General features: G+C 32.9%; 2 protein-coding genes across 3 annotated transcripts; one reads left to right on the top strand and one right to left on the bottom strand.

The window, feature by feature from the left end:
* Window positions 1-6,916: 6,916 nt before the first annotated feature.
* On the top strand, window positions 6,917-14,075 carry LOC120071145 (ABSCISIC ACID-INSENSITIVE 5-like protein 2). 2 transcript variants are annotated; one of them, XM_039023233.1, is made up of 4 exons: window positions 6,917-7,194; window positions 7,622-9,219; window positions 9,317-9,388; window positions 13,522-14,075. In XM_039023233.1, exons 2-4 carry the CDS (start codon window positions 8,551-8,553, stop codon window positions 13,600-13,602), a joined length of 822 nt encoding a protein of 273 aa, XP_038879161.1. In that variant the 5' UTR covers window positions 6,917-7,194; window positions 7,622-8,550; the 3' UTR covers window positions 13,603-14,075. The 2 variants fall into 2 exon arrangements, with proteins under 2 accessions (XP_038879161.1, XP_038879160.1); XM_039023232.1 differs by having other exon boundaries at window positions 6,918-7,194; window positions 8,516-9,219.
* Window positions 14,076-15,126: 1,051 nt separating this feature from the next.
* Window positions 15,127-18,751, bottom strand: LOC120070660 (protein GAMETE CELL DEFECTIVE 1, mitochondrial). The gene is made up of 3 exons (XM_039022494.1): window positions 18,013-18,751; window positions 16,721-16,910; window positions 15,127-15,736 (listed from the first exon to the last, which is right to left on the bottom strand). Exons 1-3 carry the CDS (start codon window positions 18,609-18,611, stop codon window positions 15,530-15,532), a joined length of 996 nt encoding a protein of 331 aa, XP_038878422.1. The 5' UTR covers window positions 18,612-18,751; the 3' UTR covers window positions 15,127-15,529.
* Between the last annotated feature and the right edge of the window lie 462 nt (window positions 18,752-19,213).

Here is a 19,213-nt window from a genome sequence, read left to right as displayed (position 1 = left end):
CATGTTGAAAAACAAGACCCAAAGAACTCAATCCCAACAGACCCCATAACCAATTTGATCTCAACCCCTAAGATAGGCTAAATAACAAATTACTTAGATGATCTAAGGAGCCAAGGATCAGACATAGTTAGAAACTCCCATCAACCCTTGATATTCAAAGCACTTCACAAGCAAGACAGATCAACTCTCACTTGAATGCTCCAAATATTCATGCATTCTATCACAAGAACACACAAGAAACAAAGCTTAAAGGCTTTCAAGGTTTTAAAACCTAAGATTCTACATTTCGAAATCTTCTTCTATATCTATCTTCCAAATGTAAAAAAATACAACACTATATATACTAAATGAAAAGACACTATGAAATGATGCAACCTTTCATCTATCAACTAAATACATGAACCTTAATAAATGTAAATACATTGAAATAAATTAATACATCAAACATTAAACATGGGGATGAATATGAATTTCCAGATTCATTAGGACTTTTAGGTGCTCAAGTGACTCTTGAAGCTTGAAGGGTTGTAACTCTTCATGATGGGCAGGAAATTTAGATTGGAAGCAAGCATTTAATCCCTCTTCAAGTCTTTTAGCTCTATCTCTTGTCATTGGTCTTTGAGGCATAATGATTGCCTCATGATTGGATTGACTTGGAAAGTTCTTACAATGATTTTCACCACAAGCTTCAATTGAGCTGGTTTGAGATTATTGAGCTTCACTTTCATCTTGTAGAACCTCAATAGTTCTTACTTGGCCAGTTCCTTATGATTGCCACTTATTTGCTTATCAATTGGCATCGACACAATAATTACACTATAATTATAAAGTTATAATTATAAAGGTTTACATGTCAGAGGATGATTTGTGTTGCCTTGTTATTAGTATCAATCATATCTAGCTCTTTGTATTCAATCGCATATAATATAGAGAAACAACGTTATTCTCGAAAAGGAAGAATGTACCTCGTCGTCAGTACTTAAAGTGTGCACTGATTCAATTTTTTTAGGCTTTCTTCCGGTTATCCCTATAGCACGCAATCAATCACTGCTTCTTGTATTCTTCTTTGCCTTCTCCTTTATTATCCATTTTTAATAACATGAAGAAAAATTGTTTTTAAAGGAATTTAAATATTAAATTTAAATATTTGGTATGTTTGTTGTAGTTCTTCTTGCAGTTTTATAGATTTTCTTGCAGAGAATTCACGAGGATCGGATTACTTGCATGCAAAAAATTCCCTATTTGTAGTTTTAAAATTATTCATTTTTTAAACTTATAATTTTATTCTCAATCTTGATAAAAATTTATATATTAAACAAGTCATTTTCAATACATTTCTTAATTAAAAACAATATTAAAAATTTTCTAATAAAACAATAATATTTTATATTCAAATATATAATTAAAATATTTAATCCCATAATTTCTAAAATTAAAATTTAAATATTACAAGTTTAACTCTTCAACTTAGATATTACCATATTTATGATCTTAAAAGTAATAAAGTCTTAAATATTAAAATATATACATATTGATGTATTTATTGAGATGAAAATTAGAAAAAACTAATTGTTAGAAACATTTTAAAATGAACCAATTAAAACTAATTAAAATAAACTAAAAATAAATTCATAGAAGGTGAGTTTACATACATACAATACATATGTATGTATGTATGTATACACACACATACATATTTGTATATTTCATTATAAGAAAATAATATTTATGTATATAATTTTTTCGATCGGGCGACAGGTCTGAGGGCATCCCGACCCCATGTGGTAAACGGACATCTCTATGTGGAACTCCAAATTGAGTTGAGTGGAGTAGGTTATTATAGGTCACCTAATGTTGAGATCCCTATTATTATAGTTAAAGATTACAATTATTTTAATTCGCAAGTTGATATAATAAAGACTATTTAGAAACCCTTTTGGTTACGATAAATCTATAATTAGTTTTTCCCCTCATAGACACTTCTATAGTCTTTATTTGGTTTCTATACTTATATAGAAAGAATGTTCACATAATTTTGATGATTTCTATTTTTCACTTAAAGATATAATAATTTAGAACGAATTGCCAGAATAATGTTTTCTTAAATTAAAGTATACAAAATGTAATTTTAAAAAAAAAATCAATTCTGGCTCTTTTTCTTTGTCTTTTTTTCTTTGTTTTTTAGTTTTAGAAATTTTCTTTCTTAAATTAAACTACAAAATTTGTAATAACAAAAAAAAATTGTTTTAAAAAAAAAACTTTGACTTTTTTTTTTTAGTTTTAATATAGTTATAGAAAATGAAACATAAAAAATATAATCAAATTCTTTTTTAAACTTAAGTATAAAAATATAAATACAAAAAAAAAAACGTTGACATTTTTTCTAGTTTTAGTATAGTACTAAAAAATGTAATCAAGTTACTTTTTAAAATTGAGCTATAAAAAATTGAAAAAATTTCAACGTTGAAATTTTTTAGTTTTTAGTATAGTTATAAAGAATGAAACATAAAAAATTATAATCAAATTTCTTTATTAAATTGAAGTATAAAAAATGTAATTAAAAAAATCAACTTTGACTTTAAGGGAATTTTTAAAAAAAAATAATGTTTTTTTAATATATAATGACAAAAATAGGGTTGAAGGGAAAGTAATCCCAAAAATGGGTTTTTAAATCGTGTACTGGGTACACAATTAGCTCTAAATCGTGTACCGGGTACACGAGTTCCTGTTCATCTGGCACGCACAGTCTGTCGTGGCAGTCATGCAGGGTTGACTGAGGTAATCGTGTACCCAACACGATTACCTTAAGTCACTCGGTACACGACTTCCTCTCCATTAAATCCGTCGCACCCCTTCTTCTTCTTCATCCGACCTTCTGCCTTTTTCGTCCCACTTGAGCTTTCTACCTTGCCTTCTTTTGTTGCGTTTCTCCATCCAAAATTTCGAAATCTTCCTCATTTTGCTTCTATCTTGTGAATCCAAATGCCTCCATTTGCTCGTCCATCCAAAATTGTTTGAAATCGTCCTCCATTTGTTCGTCGGTTCAAAATCGTCCGAACGCTTCTGTGGTAAAATTCTTTCTCTAGTTGTTTTTCAATATATAATTTTCCTATATATATCATTTTGTTTGCATTTGGGCTGAACTTAATGTATAGTTTATGGATCAATGATTTATTTGTTGGGTTGAATCAAGAAATATACGTATATATTTGTTTATTTGTTGGGCTATTTTTGTCTAATATGGTTTATGAGCTTAGAAATTAGATTTTGTTGGGCTATTTTTCTAGATGATTATGCTTGTTTATTTGTTTGGCTAATTTTTTGTTATGATTAATTCATTGGATGATTATGTATTTGTTGGGTTGAATGTAGAAATATATGTATATGTTTATAAAAATGAAGATTGGTTCATACATATATATTATTTTGTTTGCATTTGGGCTGAATTAAATGTATGATTCATGATATATTACTTTGTTTGCATTTGGGTTGAATTAAATATATGATTCAGTGCGATGTACAATTTGCAAGAGAGAAGGACATAATAGACGCACTTGTCTACAACGTACACTGGGTGCTTCGTCTTCGGGTCATTAGGTGTATTTTTTTTTTTTACTTGTATGTTTTATGTACTTGTATTCTTTATGTACTTATACTTTTCATGTAATTGTATATTTTATGTATTCTTTATGTATTATATTTTTCATGTAATTGTATATTTTATGTATTCTTTATGTATTATATTTTTCATGTAATTTGTATATTGTGTACTTGTATTCTTTATATACTTATATTTTTCGTGTAATTGTATATTTTATATACTTGTATTCTTTATGTACTTATAATAAATTTATGTAATGAATTTATTTTATATAATTGTATCTTTATGTACTTTTTATGTATCTTATTGTCATGGATTTTATTATATATATGTAATTTTGAAACTTCTTAGGTAATGAAATCTGGTCCTTCTAATCCTGTACAATTATACCAACAAAATGTGCATTGTTCACAAAGATTTCCACTATAGTGTTGAGTTGTCGGAGAAGGAGGCGACTGCCACCATACTATCCATTTGATCACTGCATTATTCCCTATGTTCAGCAGGTAGGTTTCTTTGGGTTGCACACATTGGTTTTATCCAGCTTATTGATGCTCTAGTTGAGCGTGTGAGATCAAAAACCCACACATTTTACCTGCCTTGTGGAGAATGTATGATTACGTTGCAGGATGTTGCCATACATTTAGGTTACGAGTGAACGGGCAACCATTGACAGGTTCACTAAAGTATGACTGGAAGAACGTTTGTGAAGAGCTCTTAGGCGTTCTACCAAGGATCTGAAGGGATCAAGATTGAGTATCCCTGTTTGGCGTCCCAGTTTCTAGAATTACCTCCCGATGCCGACAACATCAGCGTACGTAAGTATGCACGAGCATACATCCTAACAACTTATTGGAGGATTTTTGTTTGCTGGACAAGTCAAATACTCTATACATCTTATGTTCCTCCCACATTAATTTGATTTTCGAACACGCTGGTCGTACTCGTGGGGTAGTGCATGTCGGCTTCCATGCACAAGCGTTAGAAATAGCGGGGCCACTGATACTACTAAAGTATGGTTATGATCGATTTTCAATTATAGCACCACAAGTCCAGCTACAAGCCCCAGATCATCGTCCACTTAATGCCAGGTATAATTTCATTTATATATTTATTCGTTACCATGTAAGAATATAAATTAATTGTATTTTTTATAATTTTAGATGGAGTGGTGTATTAGCTGCCTCTGAACAGTCAGCAAATATGTTGCTCGTGTACAGAAAAATATTCGACATGTTGATGCACAATCAGGTAGCATATATATATATATATATGAATATTTAAAACATTTTATAAGTATACTTTTTTTTGTTGTCAGATTATTTGGACGCCATACACACAACAGATTTGGTCATCCTTACCTCATTATTGTCGTGATGGTGAAGACATCTGGTTGACCGTTAGCTATCTTATATGCTTCCATATAGTTACACTCCCAGCACTACACCAGATCGATTTGAGAGGTAAGTATGACCAAGACTAGCGTCGAATCCATGCGGAATATTTATCCTACTGGCATGGAATCGTTGTATACAGGGAGAATTAACAAATGGGCCAGCTGTATTAGACAACTACCTGGTACAAGTTATCACACCTGACAGCGCTTACTATTACTGCATGGTAAGAGATTTAAAATCAGACATTTTTCATATATATGATATGAATATTGTTTAATATTTATTTTTTTATTGTACAGAATAATTTTATCGGCGATGTTCAATAATATTCAGTGCAGAACAACTTACCAAAATTGGGTTCAATGTGTCAGCAAACATTGGTCAACGTAGGAGGTATTATTCAACAAACAAGACGATTCAATGAACCCCATGGGGTAAGGGTCAGGGGGTCGTTTTTATCTTTCATGTAAATTTCATTTTCAAAATGTAAATTAAAGAATTAATTGTAAATATTCTTTAATATCATGACATTTTTTTTAATATGAGTGTAAGATGTTTTCATTGTAGATTAAATATATAATTAAGTTTAATAATGAAGGAATTTGTAGACCAATTCCTAAAGTTTTAATATTGTTATACATCTACAATTAAAAAAAAATAGTCAACACACTTTTAAAAGAAAGAAAAAAAAAAAGCAAATAGTGGACCGGGTCCACGAGTTTGCGTCTGACTGGTCAACCAGTCAGCCGACATGATACTGATTGGATTAAACGGTACTCGTGTATCGGGTACACAAGTTTGCCACATGGCAATCGTGTACCACGATTTCACTACCCCAATTTTGTCAATAGTTTTCCCAAATACCTATTCTTAGAAAAAGTTTCCCTCCGACCCTATTTTTGTCATTATATTTTAAAAAAACATTATTTTAAAAAAAATTACGTTAAGGCTTTAATATAGTTATAAAAAATGAATATAAGAAAAATGTGATCAATTTCTTTCTTAACTTAGAGTATAAAAAATTATAATTAAAAATTGAAGTTTCAACTTTGATTTTTTTTAGTATAGTTATAAAAAAAAAAAAAACAAAAAGAATGGTAATCAAATGCATTTATTAAATTAAAATAAAAAAGTGTAATTATTAAAAAAAAAATCAACTTTAACACTTTTTTTAGCTTTAATATAATTATAAAAAACGAAGTAAAAATAAATATAATCAAATTTCTTCTTAAAATTAAAGTATAAAGAAGTTCAAACTAAAATATTATGTTGATTAAATACAAACCATTATAATCAACCGATTATTATAAATAAAACTATAACAATAAATTCAATATGTTCCTTGATTTTTCTTATAAATTCATAATCCATTAATTATCTGTCGCAAAGAAATTAGAGTCCATTGGATAGATGATCCAAAAATTAGGTAAAAAATGGGAAATGATCCGGTTTTTGAAAAAAAAGTCAAAATGACCTCTTGTTGATGTCAAATTCGGGTGAAATTACCGAAATATACTCGCGTGCATGCGAAAAAACAGTCTCGTTCTTGCTCTTTCTTTTTTCATTCACAAATCACTATGTCTCTCGCTCGTCTCACTCTATTCTTTTTTTTCTCACAAATTACTATGTGTCACTCTCTCTCGTCTTGTTCTCTCTTCTTTTTTCGCTCTCTCTTCGTTTCCTAACTAAAAAAACCACTCATCTCTCTCATCACTTGTTCATTGGAGTTGGTCATGTCGGAGAAGAAAAAAAGAAGGACAATATCATAACTTCATATAATCATGACTTCAGCAACAGACGTTTGACATTTTTAAAAAAACCGAATCATTTGTCATTTTAAAGGTTTAAAATGGTTTTTTTGGCCCATTATCTCTGGATACTGCATTGCGGAAAAAAAAAAAAAAAAAAAAAAACCCATTAAATTGGAGTAGCCGAAATCAGTACGAAGGAGATCGATCCCGAAAAAGCAAAGAGAAAATCGAAATTCAGAATTTCAAAAGTGATCAAAAGCGACAAGAATCAGTGGGTTCTCTTCACTTTCGTGCGTCTTCTAATTTTTCCTACCCTGATTCGGAAAATACGTGTGTCACAAATCAGGAAAGTTTCAAGCAAAAATCATTTCAATTTCCACAACCCCATCTTCTTCCTTCCACTTGTCCTCTCAGATCTGATCTATTCATGTCTTCACTGCCACAGGTCCGTACTTCTAATCGCTTTCTTTCCAATTTCTTCTTCTTTTTTCCTCTTCTTTCATGGGTATTTTTTTTTTCATGTTATTGGGCTTCTTCTAAGAATCTCCCCTGCTTTACTGCTGCAAAACACTCGAGGTTTTATGTTTATGGTTGTATTGATCCTTGATATTTCTCGATGAATTGGGAAATCGAGAGGCAGCAATATTGATCGCGAGTATCTCTGGCTTGCTTTTTAGCGTTGGTTCATTTTATATCTCAAGGGGTTATACTGATGTGGACTTTTTGTGTGAATTTCTGTTCGGTTTGAAGGAAATAGAAATCTTATTTTCATTGTTGTGAAAATGGGTCTTCGTTTTTACATCTTGAGACTGGTGGTGGGTGTTTAAATTAGTTTTGCTTTGAATTCTGAAATATATGCTGTTTATCTTTAGGACCCTTGGGCTTGTGCTGCTGGTAGTAGAGGTTGCTGTTCAATGTTTGAGGAGGTGCTCTTGAATCCTCCTTTTCGTGACAAGGGAGGTTCTTTGTTTGTCTTGTTGTCTTGCTCCATTACAGGGCATTTGGCTTGAGAGGGATAGTATAGTTCTTTTGGGGGTTGATCCGTATGGGGGGGATGTTTGGGATGTGATTGAGTTTAACTCATCCCTTTGGGCATTTGTTAACACTGTTTTTTCTGTAACTATATTGTTAATATGGTTGGGGAGTGTTAGTGGCTCAATCGGGGAGTTCCTCCTTCTGCCTTTTAAGGAGAAGGGCCCCTTTCTTTAGAAAGCTGGGGTGTGTGCCTTGTTATGGGTTTTGTGGGGAGAAAGAAATAACAGAATGCTTAGAGGGTTGGAGAGGGACCCTAGTGATGTGTGGTCTGAAGTTTTATGTCTCCTTCAATTTCGAAGACCTTTTGTAACTACTCTTTAGACAACATTTTAGTTAGTTGGAACCTGTTTCTTTGAGAGGGTTTTTTGTGGGTTTGATTTTTTATGCGCCCTTGTATTCTTTCATTTTTTCTGAATGAAAGTTGTTATTTCTATCCAAATATATATTTATATATGCACATATATATAATATGATTAATATGATTCTTTTGGATTGAAGCCACTCTTTGTAATTTGTAATTGGGCGTGAGGGTTGTTTTGTTTTGTTTTGTTTTTTTTTTGTTTTTTTTTTTTTGTTTTTGTTATGCTCTTGTATATCCACTCATCTTTCTCAATGAATGTTGGTTTCTTATAAAAAAAGAAAAAAAAAATTGCAAGGTAAACCTGGTTGATAAGTGATGGGTGTAATTAGTATATGACTAAGAGTTAAAAATTTGATTCTCATGATGATAGATCAAACCTCAAGGTTGGTTTTGAAAGCGTTGTGAATGGGGATTCAGACGATGGGTTCTCAATTGAACGGCCAACAATCTCATTTACAACCTGCCCCATTGACAAGGCAAAACTCATGGTACGGTCTTACTCTTGAAGAGGTTAAAAACCAGTTAGGTGAAATGGGAAAGCCATTAGGCAGCATGAACCTTGATGAGCTTCTTCATAACATCTGGACAACTGAAGCCAACCAATCCATGGGAATGGAGAGTGAGAGTTCCTCTTCAGTATATTCTCTCCAACGTCAGGCCAGTTTCTCACTGGCCAGAGCATTGAGTGGGAAGACTGTTGATGATGTGTGGAGGGAGATTCAACATGGGCAGAAGAAAAAAAATCGTGAAGATTTGAACAGTGAGCATAGTGAGATTATACTTGGTGAGGTGACTTTAGAGGATTTCTTGATACAAGCAGGGATTTATGCTGAGGCTTCTCCAAGTTCCATTATGGGCTTGGATGCCATTGATACTATGGCATTGGCAGAGAGGAATTTTTCACAGAAAATGGGCTTGTTGTCATCAACCCCTTCACTAGGCACACAATCAGATACAACGACACCAAAACGGAGAAGGGATCCCTCAGACACACCTGAGAAGACTATGGAGCGGAGGCTAAAGAGAAAAATCAAGAATAGGGAGTCTGCGGCTCGCTCTCGAGCCAGAAAACAGGTCATTATTTTGGAAACTTTTCCTCTAGAGGACTATTTATTTCTCATATGTTTCTCGTTTGTTAATCTCGATAGCTGATCCAGTGATCCAAATGTAGGCCTACCATAATGAATTGGTGAACAAGGTCTCACGTCTTGAAGAGGAGAATTTAAAGCTCAAGAAAGAGAAGGTGAATGATTTTTTTGCATGTGAATTGTTGTGTGATCATGCACTCATATGCCTGCTTGATTTAATGACTTTTTAAGTTTCAATAAAAATTCTATGATTGGATTCTTCAGTTGACAATATTATGGTAACAAAAGAGTCATTCATTAATGAAATAACCCACTTTCTTAAGGAATAAGTTTGTGCTGTTTTTGTCTATATGCATTCTCAATATTAACATGATCTCAGTCTATGGACTTTCAGTGAGTGAGCAATGGAACAATTGCATTTCATGTCTACGGTAGTTCGTTAAGAAACCATTGTGAAAGCTAATTTGAAGCAGGAAGTTTCTTATAATTACCTAGTGGTCATTATGAGAATAAGTCTATGATTGTCTTAGCCTACATTTATTCCTCAATCTCAATTTTTTATCAATCTATTGACTTCCATAGAGTTGTAGATGCAAATTTGAAGCGGGAGGTTTCATATAATTATTAGTAGGCCACAAGAAAAAAGGACTTCCCTTGAGTCAGCTTATAAATTGGTGGTCTCCGTTGTAGATTATGTTTACAAATTAGAACTGAGAATGGGAGGATAACAATAGTTTTCCTTCTCACAATTCTTGAGCTATCAAGGTCCCACTTTAGTAAAGGATTTAAGTTGCCACCTATTTTGGTAAAGAGAGAACCGGGGATCTTTGGGATAGCACTGATGTTTGTTAGAACTTGGGTTGAGGAGGAGTACAAATGAAAGAGAAATCCAAAGAAGGGTGCTCTTTAAGCTCTCTGATTGATGGTTATAGTCTTATTGATAAGGCCGATGGCAGATCGTGGAATGTGGATTTCCTGGGAACTCTCTATTCTTCTTTGCTTGAGCATTTGACCAGAGAGTGCACGGTCTTTGTAAAGCCATCTCCTTGCAAATTCTCTTTGGACTCTTCTCCTTGTGGTCTGTAAATATTGGATAGAATCCAAAAGACCTTAATTCGGACATCTCTTCCTCTTGCTATTTTGGGGACAACTTCCTTACCCTAGGTAACATGGAATACCTGCAGGGTTTTTTTTTCTCCAAAAAAAAAAAAGTAACGATACCACACTTTTCACAAAGAGAATGAAAAAAGACTAATGCTCCAAGATACAACGTTAAGAAAGAAAACACGTAAAGAACATAAGAGAACAATTCCAAATAACAACAGTAACAGAAGAAACATAAGGAAAAAATGAGAAAAACAATAAAAGAACAAGAAGAAACAATAAAATTCTCCCAACTACGATTAATATCTTGAATAGAAAACCCCTTGAATCCTTTTGTAAAAGAACACCAAGAGGAAAACTTTTTAAATGAGCTGATTCAAAAGTTGCAAAACACGAACGAGCTCCCCCTGAAAATACATTGATTTCTTTCATCTCTAGGCAGTGGTGATAGTAGGAACAGAAATGAGGCACTTTTGTTGAAATCGGTGTGGAGATTTCCCCCGGAACATGGGAGTTGTTGAACAAAACAATAGTTAGCATACCTGTGTATGTTCTTTCATTTCTTAAGAAAAAGAAAAAGCATTTTTGGGAGTCAAAAGGGGCACAAATCAAACTTCAGCATATATGGAGAAAAAAGAAATTTACCGTTTTCAGAATTGGATGGAAAAAGAAATTTATTCTGCAATCACGTAATACTGTATGTGGAGAGTACCAAAGAACTATCACTGTGATTAATAGGGTCAAAATATCAAATCCTGGAATATAATGGCGAGGCTGAGAACTGATTCTAAAGTGGAGAGAATTCGTAGGAAGAATACAAGTTCAGGGAAAGGTGAATTTTTGGGTAAAGTTACTGTTCACCATTTTCACAGCTGCTAAAGTTGCACTAGAGGGCGATCTATCGAAGATTAAAAGCAGAAGTGTCCAAAGAAGACAAAATTTTTTGGGGGGAAATATCTTTATGGTCCTAAGTTTTTTAGTATAGTTTTCTTTTGGTGTCTAGATTTCAAAATGTTGCACATGTATCCTTAAGTTTTGAGTTTAATTTTCATTTGGTTCATAAGTTTCAAAATTTTAAAATTTTACTCTTGAGTTTTAAGTTTAATTTCAATTTGGTCCATAGGCATCAAAAGTTTACATCTTTACTCTTGAGTTTCACTAATACCCACTTTTGATTAATTTTCTATTAATTTTATTCAAAGAAATTAAATTAATTATAATTAAATATGTTTTCATTAATTTTCCATCACTATTAAAATTAATTGTAAAATTCATATCATAATTACTTAAAATTAATTAATTGATAGTTAACCTCAAGAAACAAAAGTGAACATCAATTACTCAAGGGTAAAAGTGTAAAATCTAGAGACCACATGGAAACAAACTCAAAAGTTAGAGGTAACACAATTTAAGATCTAGAAACCAAAGGAAAACTATACTAAAAATTTAGTGACTTAAAAAGTAGGGAAAAATACATTTTTGATCCCTGAGTTTTGAAGAATACGTGAATTTAGTCCCTCATATTTCAAATTGGCTATTTTGGTCCTTGAGTCTTCAAGAATAGGATTAAAAGAAAAAACTTTAAACTTAATTTAAAAAGAGTTGTAGATCTTGACATGGCAAGATGACATGGAAAGAATATATTTTTTTAATATTTTCCTTTTTTCTCTCTCCTCTCTCTTGTTCCATCTCCTCCCTCATCATCCTATGTCTTTCTCTCTCATTCGAGTGGTCTCTTTCCTCCATCTCCATTACCATTACCAAATCTTTCCAATTTATTTTTTTCTAAACAATCTCAACAGAAAGTCGCATAGGTGCCATCTCCCTCATCTTCCTAATGCACCATGGCTATGTTAAACTAAATATATACCTACAAGGAATTATATATAATTAAGTTTTGTAACTTCCACTTAAGATTATGGAAACCCACCCCCCCTTACAATTTAAGTTCTCCTTTTTCTTGCATTTTATGGAAACCCCACTTACAGATTCACATTTTCCCAACCACCATATGCCATTCTTGAATGAAATAATTTAGGTTTTCGATAAGTGAAGGTTTTGATCTCTTTTAGGAGATTGGGGAGGTGATTAGATGGAGTTTTAGATTGAGGTTTCTTTTTCTTGAATTTTTGGAATATGTATCGGAGTGGAGAGGAAGGAGAGAGAACAAAGTGGGAAGAGAATGAGAGAGGATGAGAGGGAGGAGAGAGAAAGAAAAAAAATTAAAAATATATATTTTTTTCCCAATCAACTTTCCATGTAAGCTATTTATCAAATTTTCTTTTTAAATTGAATGGTTTTTCTTAAAAAAAAAAAACAATAATAAATAAAATAAAAATAAAAAATAAAAAAAATGGAGGAACCTTTTAAACCTATTCTTGAAAACTCAGGTCCAAAAGGGCTAATTTGAAACACGAGGCACTAAATGCACTCATTCTTCAAAACTCAGAGACCAAAAAGGTATTTTTCCCTGAAAAAGTATTTGTTCCAAGTTTTTGGTTAGACACTGTCCAGAGTCTTGAGTTCTATGGACTATTGCTGTAATGGCAATCCTATAGGGTTTATGAAGCAGAGAAAAGAAACAATGGAATATTGAATGAGGATTAAATAATGGACTTGTCAAAATAGTATTCCACGTTTCTGCCATTCGTTTGTCACCTGATACAAAATTTTCCAACATTATTCTAATTAGCTTAGTATAATCATAAGGTTGTTAATGACAGTAACTTAATAGAAGTCATAGGCATAATTAAACTTTTTAAAATTTAGAAACTAAGTGGATAAAGCATATTTGTAGAAAACAGTATTCACATTCTGATGTATGGGCTACAATTCAATTCAATGTGCAAAAAGAGGATGTGTTCTTAGTTTTCAATTCATCTCAGTCTCGGTTTGGTTTCAACTCTCAGTTCCCTTATATGATATCCAATGTTTGCTTAGATGAAATGTAATTATATTTCTTCTTATTTGTAATTTTTCTTGATTGATGAACTAGATCCTGTTTTTTGTTTGACCAATATATATAAATATCTGTTCCATGTATAGTTTTGAATTGTTCCTGTTATCTTTCATCTTTGTTCTTTTATCTTCGAATGATCCTTCTACCTGGTTCTCTCTTTCCATCTCAATGAGCTAAATGCCTCTGTTCTTCCAACCACTGACCCTGTTTTGTCTAACCAAGTAGGAATTCGAGAACACGATGCAAAGCGAACCAATCTTGGAACCGAAGTATCAGCTGCGTAGAACTAGTTCAGCTGCCTTCTAAGCTACTCCATTCGGACAAATGGTATTGGTTTGGGTCTGTTGGGAGAATGTTGCATTAGGTATACAGAGTTACTTGACTGCATGTGTAGGAGTAATTCTAAAATGTTTAAAATCACTTTTGTCGTACTTAAAATCACTCTGAAACACACTTTTAATCACTTAAAATTAATTTAATATTTAACAAAGCATTTCTTATACTATTAAAATTGATTTTGAATGATAAAAGGTAATTTTTGAGTGGTTTTAAAAATGACAAAAGTGATTTTAACCATCTTAGAATCACTCCTCAACGTGTTATGAATTAGTAAGGGTCCAATGCTGAATAGTATTTGGTTTACATGTATATTATTTATTGATCCAAATCTTATCTTCAGTTATAGAGCAGCAAAAGTGCAATGTTTATAATCATGGTTTTGCTTCATTGGGATGAATGTCAAGCAATCCCCATCTAATACTACAGTTTTTTTAAGGTTATTTGTTAGTTTCTTTTTTCAGTCACTAATAAAGGTAGAAAAATAGAAGTAACGCAAGGTTAGCTATTGAATTTGGTGGTGTTTGACTTTCATATGCTTTCAAACTGTGGTTAGCAGCTCGAGAAAGTATAAGTCATTATTCAAGAGATCGAAGGTTTGATTCTCTCCATCTTCACTCTAAAACCAATAAAGTTCTCATTGGTCTTTAGTCCACCATATTTTGTCGATATTTCTCGTCTTACTGCATCTATGTAATTGTTCTCTAGAGTTTTATCAACTTAAACATAGATAAATGATTAAACCATCTTTACCTTCTTACTTGCATTTATCTCAACTAATCTCACCTACCCTATTGAAAATTGTTACAAAGAAAATTCAAGATATTAAGTTTTAACACTCATTTCTTTTAAGCTCTTTAAGACTTAGAGCATGTTTGGATTGATCGGAGAAAATGCTTTTTGAAAAAAATAATTTTATTTAAACTATCAAATCATTTTTATTTAAAATACTTAAAAATTGTTTCAAAATCTATTTTGAATGGTTGTCAAATATTTAAATTTTTTTAAAAAAATAATTTATTTTTAAAATTAAACCTGAAAAAATTAAATCAAACATATCCTTAAATTGACTATTAATTATTAAACTAACCTATGGTAGTTAAATATCAAACCTATAGCTTTCGAAAAGAAAAGTGAAAACTGAAATGTGAGCACATAGTTTATTCACCTTAAATTAACTTAGATACAAATCTCAAAATGCTGGCATTTATTCCATTTAGAAAGATCGTACAGAGATTTTCAAGAGTAAATTCATTTTTATTAATTTTAAAATTACTTATAAAATATTTTTAATCATTCAAAATCAATTTTAATAATATAAAATTTTCATCTAAAATAATTACCAAGCAAATTTCTATTTTGTCATTCAATAATATCTTTATTTTTATTATTATTATTATTATTCAAAGTTGGGTTGCGTGAAACGAATGGAGTCGAGCGACAGTGGCGGCAGAACAGATTGATGGGGAATCGGACTGCATTGTGCGAGAGAACTTAAAGATAATCTTATTTCTATAATTATATTTTTTTAAAAACCATAGAAGTCGGTCGATTGGTCAAGTTTCTTGCATATCGGTGTAGCCGACCGACCAAACAGTCAGTTTTTAAAATGCAAGGAACAAATGTCGTTGGTGCCAAACCAACCCACCAACTTCAGTTCAATCGGTTTCAGTTGGTCGTTTCAGTTTTTCGGCCCTCAATAGGCACCCCTAGAAACAAGTGCAAGACTCTCATTTTGCTTCATGATATATCAGGCAAGAATACTCAGATTAGAATCACTACTTACAAACATCAACATGACCAACATAACATTATACTTGGAGAGCATGAGATGGCTTTTCTAATGGTTGCAAGCTTTTTTAAGTCACAGATGGTCCAAGAAGTAGCTTTCAAAGAGTTAAATCCTCTTCAAGGGTGTGAGAGAAGGGGAGGCTGCAACTTTTTCCTCCTTGAAGGGTTGGGTGGAAGAATCAGAAAGACTAGGCAATCTTGAAACACTACCTTTCCCTTTCTTGGCGTTTGGCCCAAATTCCTCTATCATGTATTTCCACCCATCGATTGGTCTCCGACGACTAAATATATGGGTCTTGATGAAACTAGCAATCTGCACATGAAACCGAGCAACTCGGTAACGGGTACGCTAAAGAGAGAGAGTTTCATAAAATGAAAAGAAAATCCAGAGAAATAAGTCCAAATATCAGTGGAATCTCATGCCAGATAAAATTTGTATAAGCAACAGTGAAGAGGGAAAACATAAAGGGGCATGGTGAACTCCAATTGAATGAAATGATGATATACTTGATTAAAGAGAGTTAAAATTGTAACATCAAAGTATCAACTAATGATTAATCAAAACGTAGAAAACTCATGGAAGAAAACTATCATGATTTTTCCATGCCCCTCTATGGAAGAAAACTATAATCGACTCATCAATAACAGGACTAGTGTTTTCCAATGACCCTCTATGGAAGAAAACTATTATGATTTTTCTTGTTTAGAAGTTTTTTAATGCGTTCTCAGTGAACTTAGTCTGAATTTGACAGCTACAACCAGAAAGAAAAGTTTAAGTTCTGAATTCCATGCTATATGCATACTACACCTCTGGATTTAGTTGGCATGATAACACAAGCGATTATTTATTGTACCAGTAAATAAATGAGATATTTTAGTAATTATACGAGAAGCCATAGAGACTTGTGATTATATGCATTTCAAGCAATGTAATTCAGCTTAGAAAAGAATGGTCTTCAACCGAGTTATGGGATGTTTCATATACACGCATACACATACATATTGAGCTCAACAATGTGTGAGGGTGGGGAATTTGACTCTTGGTCAATGGTATATGTCTTAACCAACTGAGCTATGCCAAGTTGACTAACATCTTATATTGTTTCTCTTCCACTTAGAATTCTTTGTTTCCTTTGTGTGATTACTCAAATTTTCTTTTAAATTCCTTTGATGTTTTAGATGTACTCTTCCCTTGTATATTTCATCTTTCTAATGTCATGTTCTGTCTCTTATCCGAAGAAATATATCTGTTTAGAGAAACGTGGTAACATAGCAAAACGAGGAAACATTAATGCACCTGAAATTTGTTGTATGCAATTCGACGATCAAACTCCTGAAGAAGAATGTCTTCTTCTCTTTGTGTCATCTCCCATACATTTCCATCATGACCTTTGGATACTGTTTCCCATCCATCAGGTTTATTTCTGAACTCTGAAGAACTTGGAACTTTTGAACGGTTTAAATCATCATTGACAGACTCAAAAATCCTACAACCATAGCATAGCACTTTAGATTTGTTGTGCTTGCACAGAAGAACAAAAAAGGAAAAAAAAAAGAAAAGAAAAAAGGTAGCAAGGCAGTACCTTGCAGACATATTTTCCTTATTGTGTTTCTTTTTTATACGAACAGGTTTTGAGTGGCCACTCCTTAAATTATGCTCTTGACCAAACCATTAATCTCTAGCTGGCTAAGGGTACCCAAGCCAATTCTTGATGACAAGGGTTCTGAATTGTTAAGTATCTTTTAGGCCTAAATATTTGTTGGAATATCTTGAATCTATTATCTGACACTTCGAACGAATAAGGGTGTGTTTGAAATGCATTTTCAAGTGGTTAATTTAAAAAATAAGTCATTTTACAAAAAATTAGATGGTTTGACAACTACTCAAAATAGCTTTTGAAAGATATTTTCAACCATTTTTGTCCAAAGTGTTTAAATAAAAATGAAATTTTTTAAAACACTTTTTTCTCAAGTCAAGCCAAACAGACCCTAAGTTGTATTCATATTTATGTTATTTACGATTTTGACCGTAAGATTTAGAGAAGTGCGCTACATAAACTTTTGAACTCTATTGGCACGCTTCTGAATTTGTAATACGATATTTTCTCTCTAATAACAAACTACTCATTCCCTTTGTTGATGGAAGTAGCTAACACGCTATTAATGGACCACTTAAATCTCTATGTCGATTTCTCTACACTGTACGTTTTCTGTTTTCTTTGCTTGCCATTTTCATAATAGGAATGTTGGATTTAATACCTAATTTACCTCGTGGGCATCGACCATGTTTTTGTTATTGTCTGATGGGTCTTATTCTTTTAGATTGGTGTCCCTTTTTAGTTAGTGTTGGGACTCTTTTCATGGGGCTAGTGCTATTTCGTATAATCTCATATTTTCTTTCATATTTCTCAATAAGAGTTTGGTTTTCCATTAAAAAAAATACTTGAATTCAGGTATCTTGCAACATTCCAAACCCTACTTCCTTAATCCAATTAACAAACATCTATACTAGATAATATGATCAGCAGAGAAAAACCACAAACATCAGGCTTTAACCATTTGCACTAACAAGAGAGAAAGAAGACTCACTCAGAGCAGCTATCCATCAATCTTTCAATGTCATCCCCACTGCCAGCAATGGAATCCCCCAACCTAGCCTCCTCTTGCTTCTCAATCTCCTTCATCCACAAATTAGCATGAATCCTCTGTTTCTTCAATCTATAATCCTTCTTTATGTTTTCCAAGCTATAAAGCGACCCGCCGCCGCCGCCATCACCAACACCTTCCTTCTCTTGCTGATTCACTCCTTGTTTCTGCGTTTGAGATGCCTTTCGCCTCTCGTCCCAATTCTCATTCATGTCCTCAACGAACGCTTTGGTTTCTGCATCCACGTCCGATGGAAACACAATTGTAGGGTTTCCAGAAGGGAAGTTCACATCGTTCTCCCATGGCGCTTTGTTCCTCGGCGAAAGGTCTTCAGGAAGCCAAGCAGATTCCCAAGTATCATTCCATTCATCGTCGCCATTGCCAAACTTGCCGGCTCCGGAGGAAGGGGAAGAAGATCTGCTTGAGAAGGTTCTACCATGGAAGGAAGAACCGAAATGGGTTTGTTTGATTTGCTGAAGCAGTTGAAGAATTCGATTTTCATTCGTTAAAGAGAGAATTCGAATGCGATGAAGGGAATTCATGTGTGAGAAACAAATGAAATAAGAACAGAGATTCGGATTGGCGCCAACAAAATGGAGATGCACAGTGAGATGAAGGGTTTAAGGAGCAGGAGAAAGGAAAGCGCCGAAGTCCGAGAGAGCGTCATTGAAACGAAAGCAGGTTTTTAAAAAATAAATAAATAAAAACGTTTTTTTCGTTGGAAAATTGGATCAAAATGCTAAATGACCTCTTTTTCTTTTCTTTTCTTTTTTTTTTTTTTTAAAAAAAAACCCTCAAATGAGCCTATGTTGATCGCCATACTAGATTATGGGAATTGCCTCCTCAAGATATTGGTCTCGCTCTCGCTCTTCCTTCATGATGTGATTGCTTGTTAGTGTAGGAATGATTTAACAATTTTCACGAAATCATCTGTCTAAAGCCTTAAATCCTTAATATCTTAAACATACAATGGTGAATTCTTTAAAATCTAAATTTCATTTCACTGTGATTACTTTCTTCAAGGGGTTAAACAGTGTTTTGTTGAACAGAGTTTTATTAAACGAGGTTTTTCATAACGGAATGGATTTTTCCATAATGTAGTTTTAATATTTAGGTGTTTGTTGGAGCTGTGTGATTTCTCAAA

This window comes from Benincasa hispida, chromosome 2 (assembly GCF_009727055.1).
Source record: "Benincasa hispida cultivar B227 chromosome 2, ASM972705v1, whole genome shotgun sequence".
NCBI classification, from domain to species: Eukaryota; Viridiplantae; Streptophyta; class Magnoliopsida; order Cucurbitales; family Cucurbitaceae; genus Benincasa; species Benincasa hispida.
Note: the sequence above shows the minus strand (reverse complement) of the source record. Positions and strands in the feature narration are given on the sequence as shown.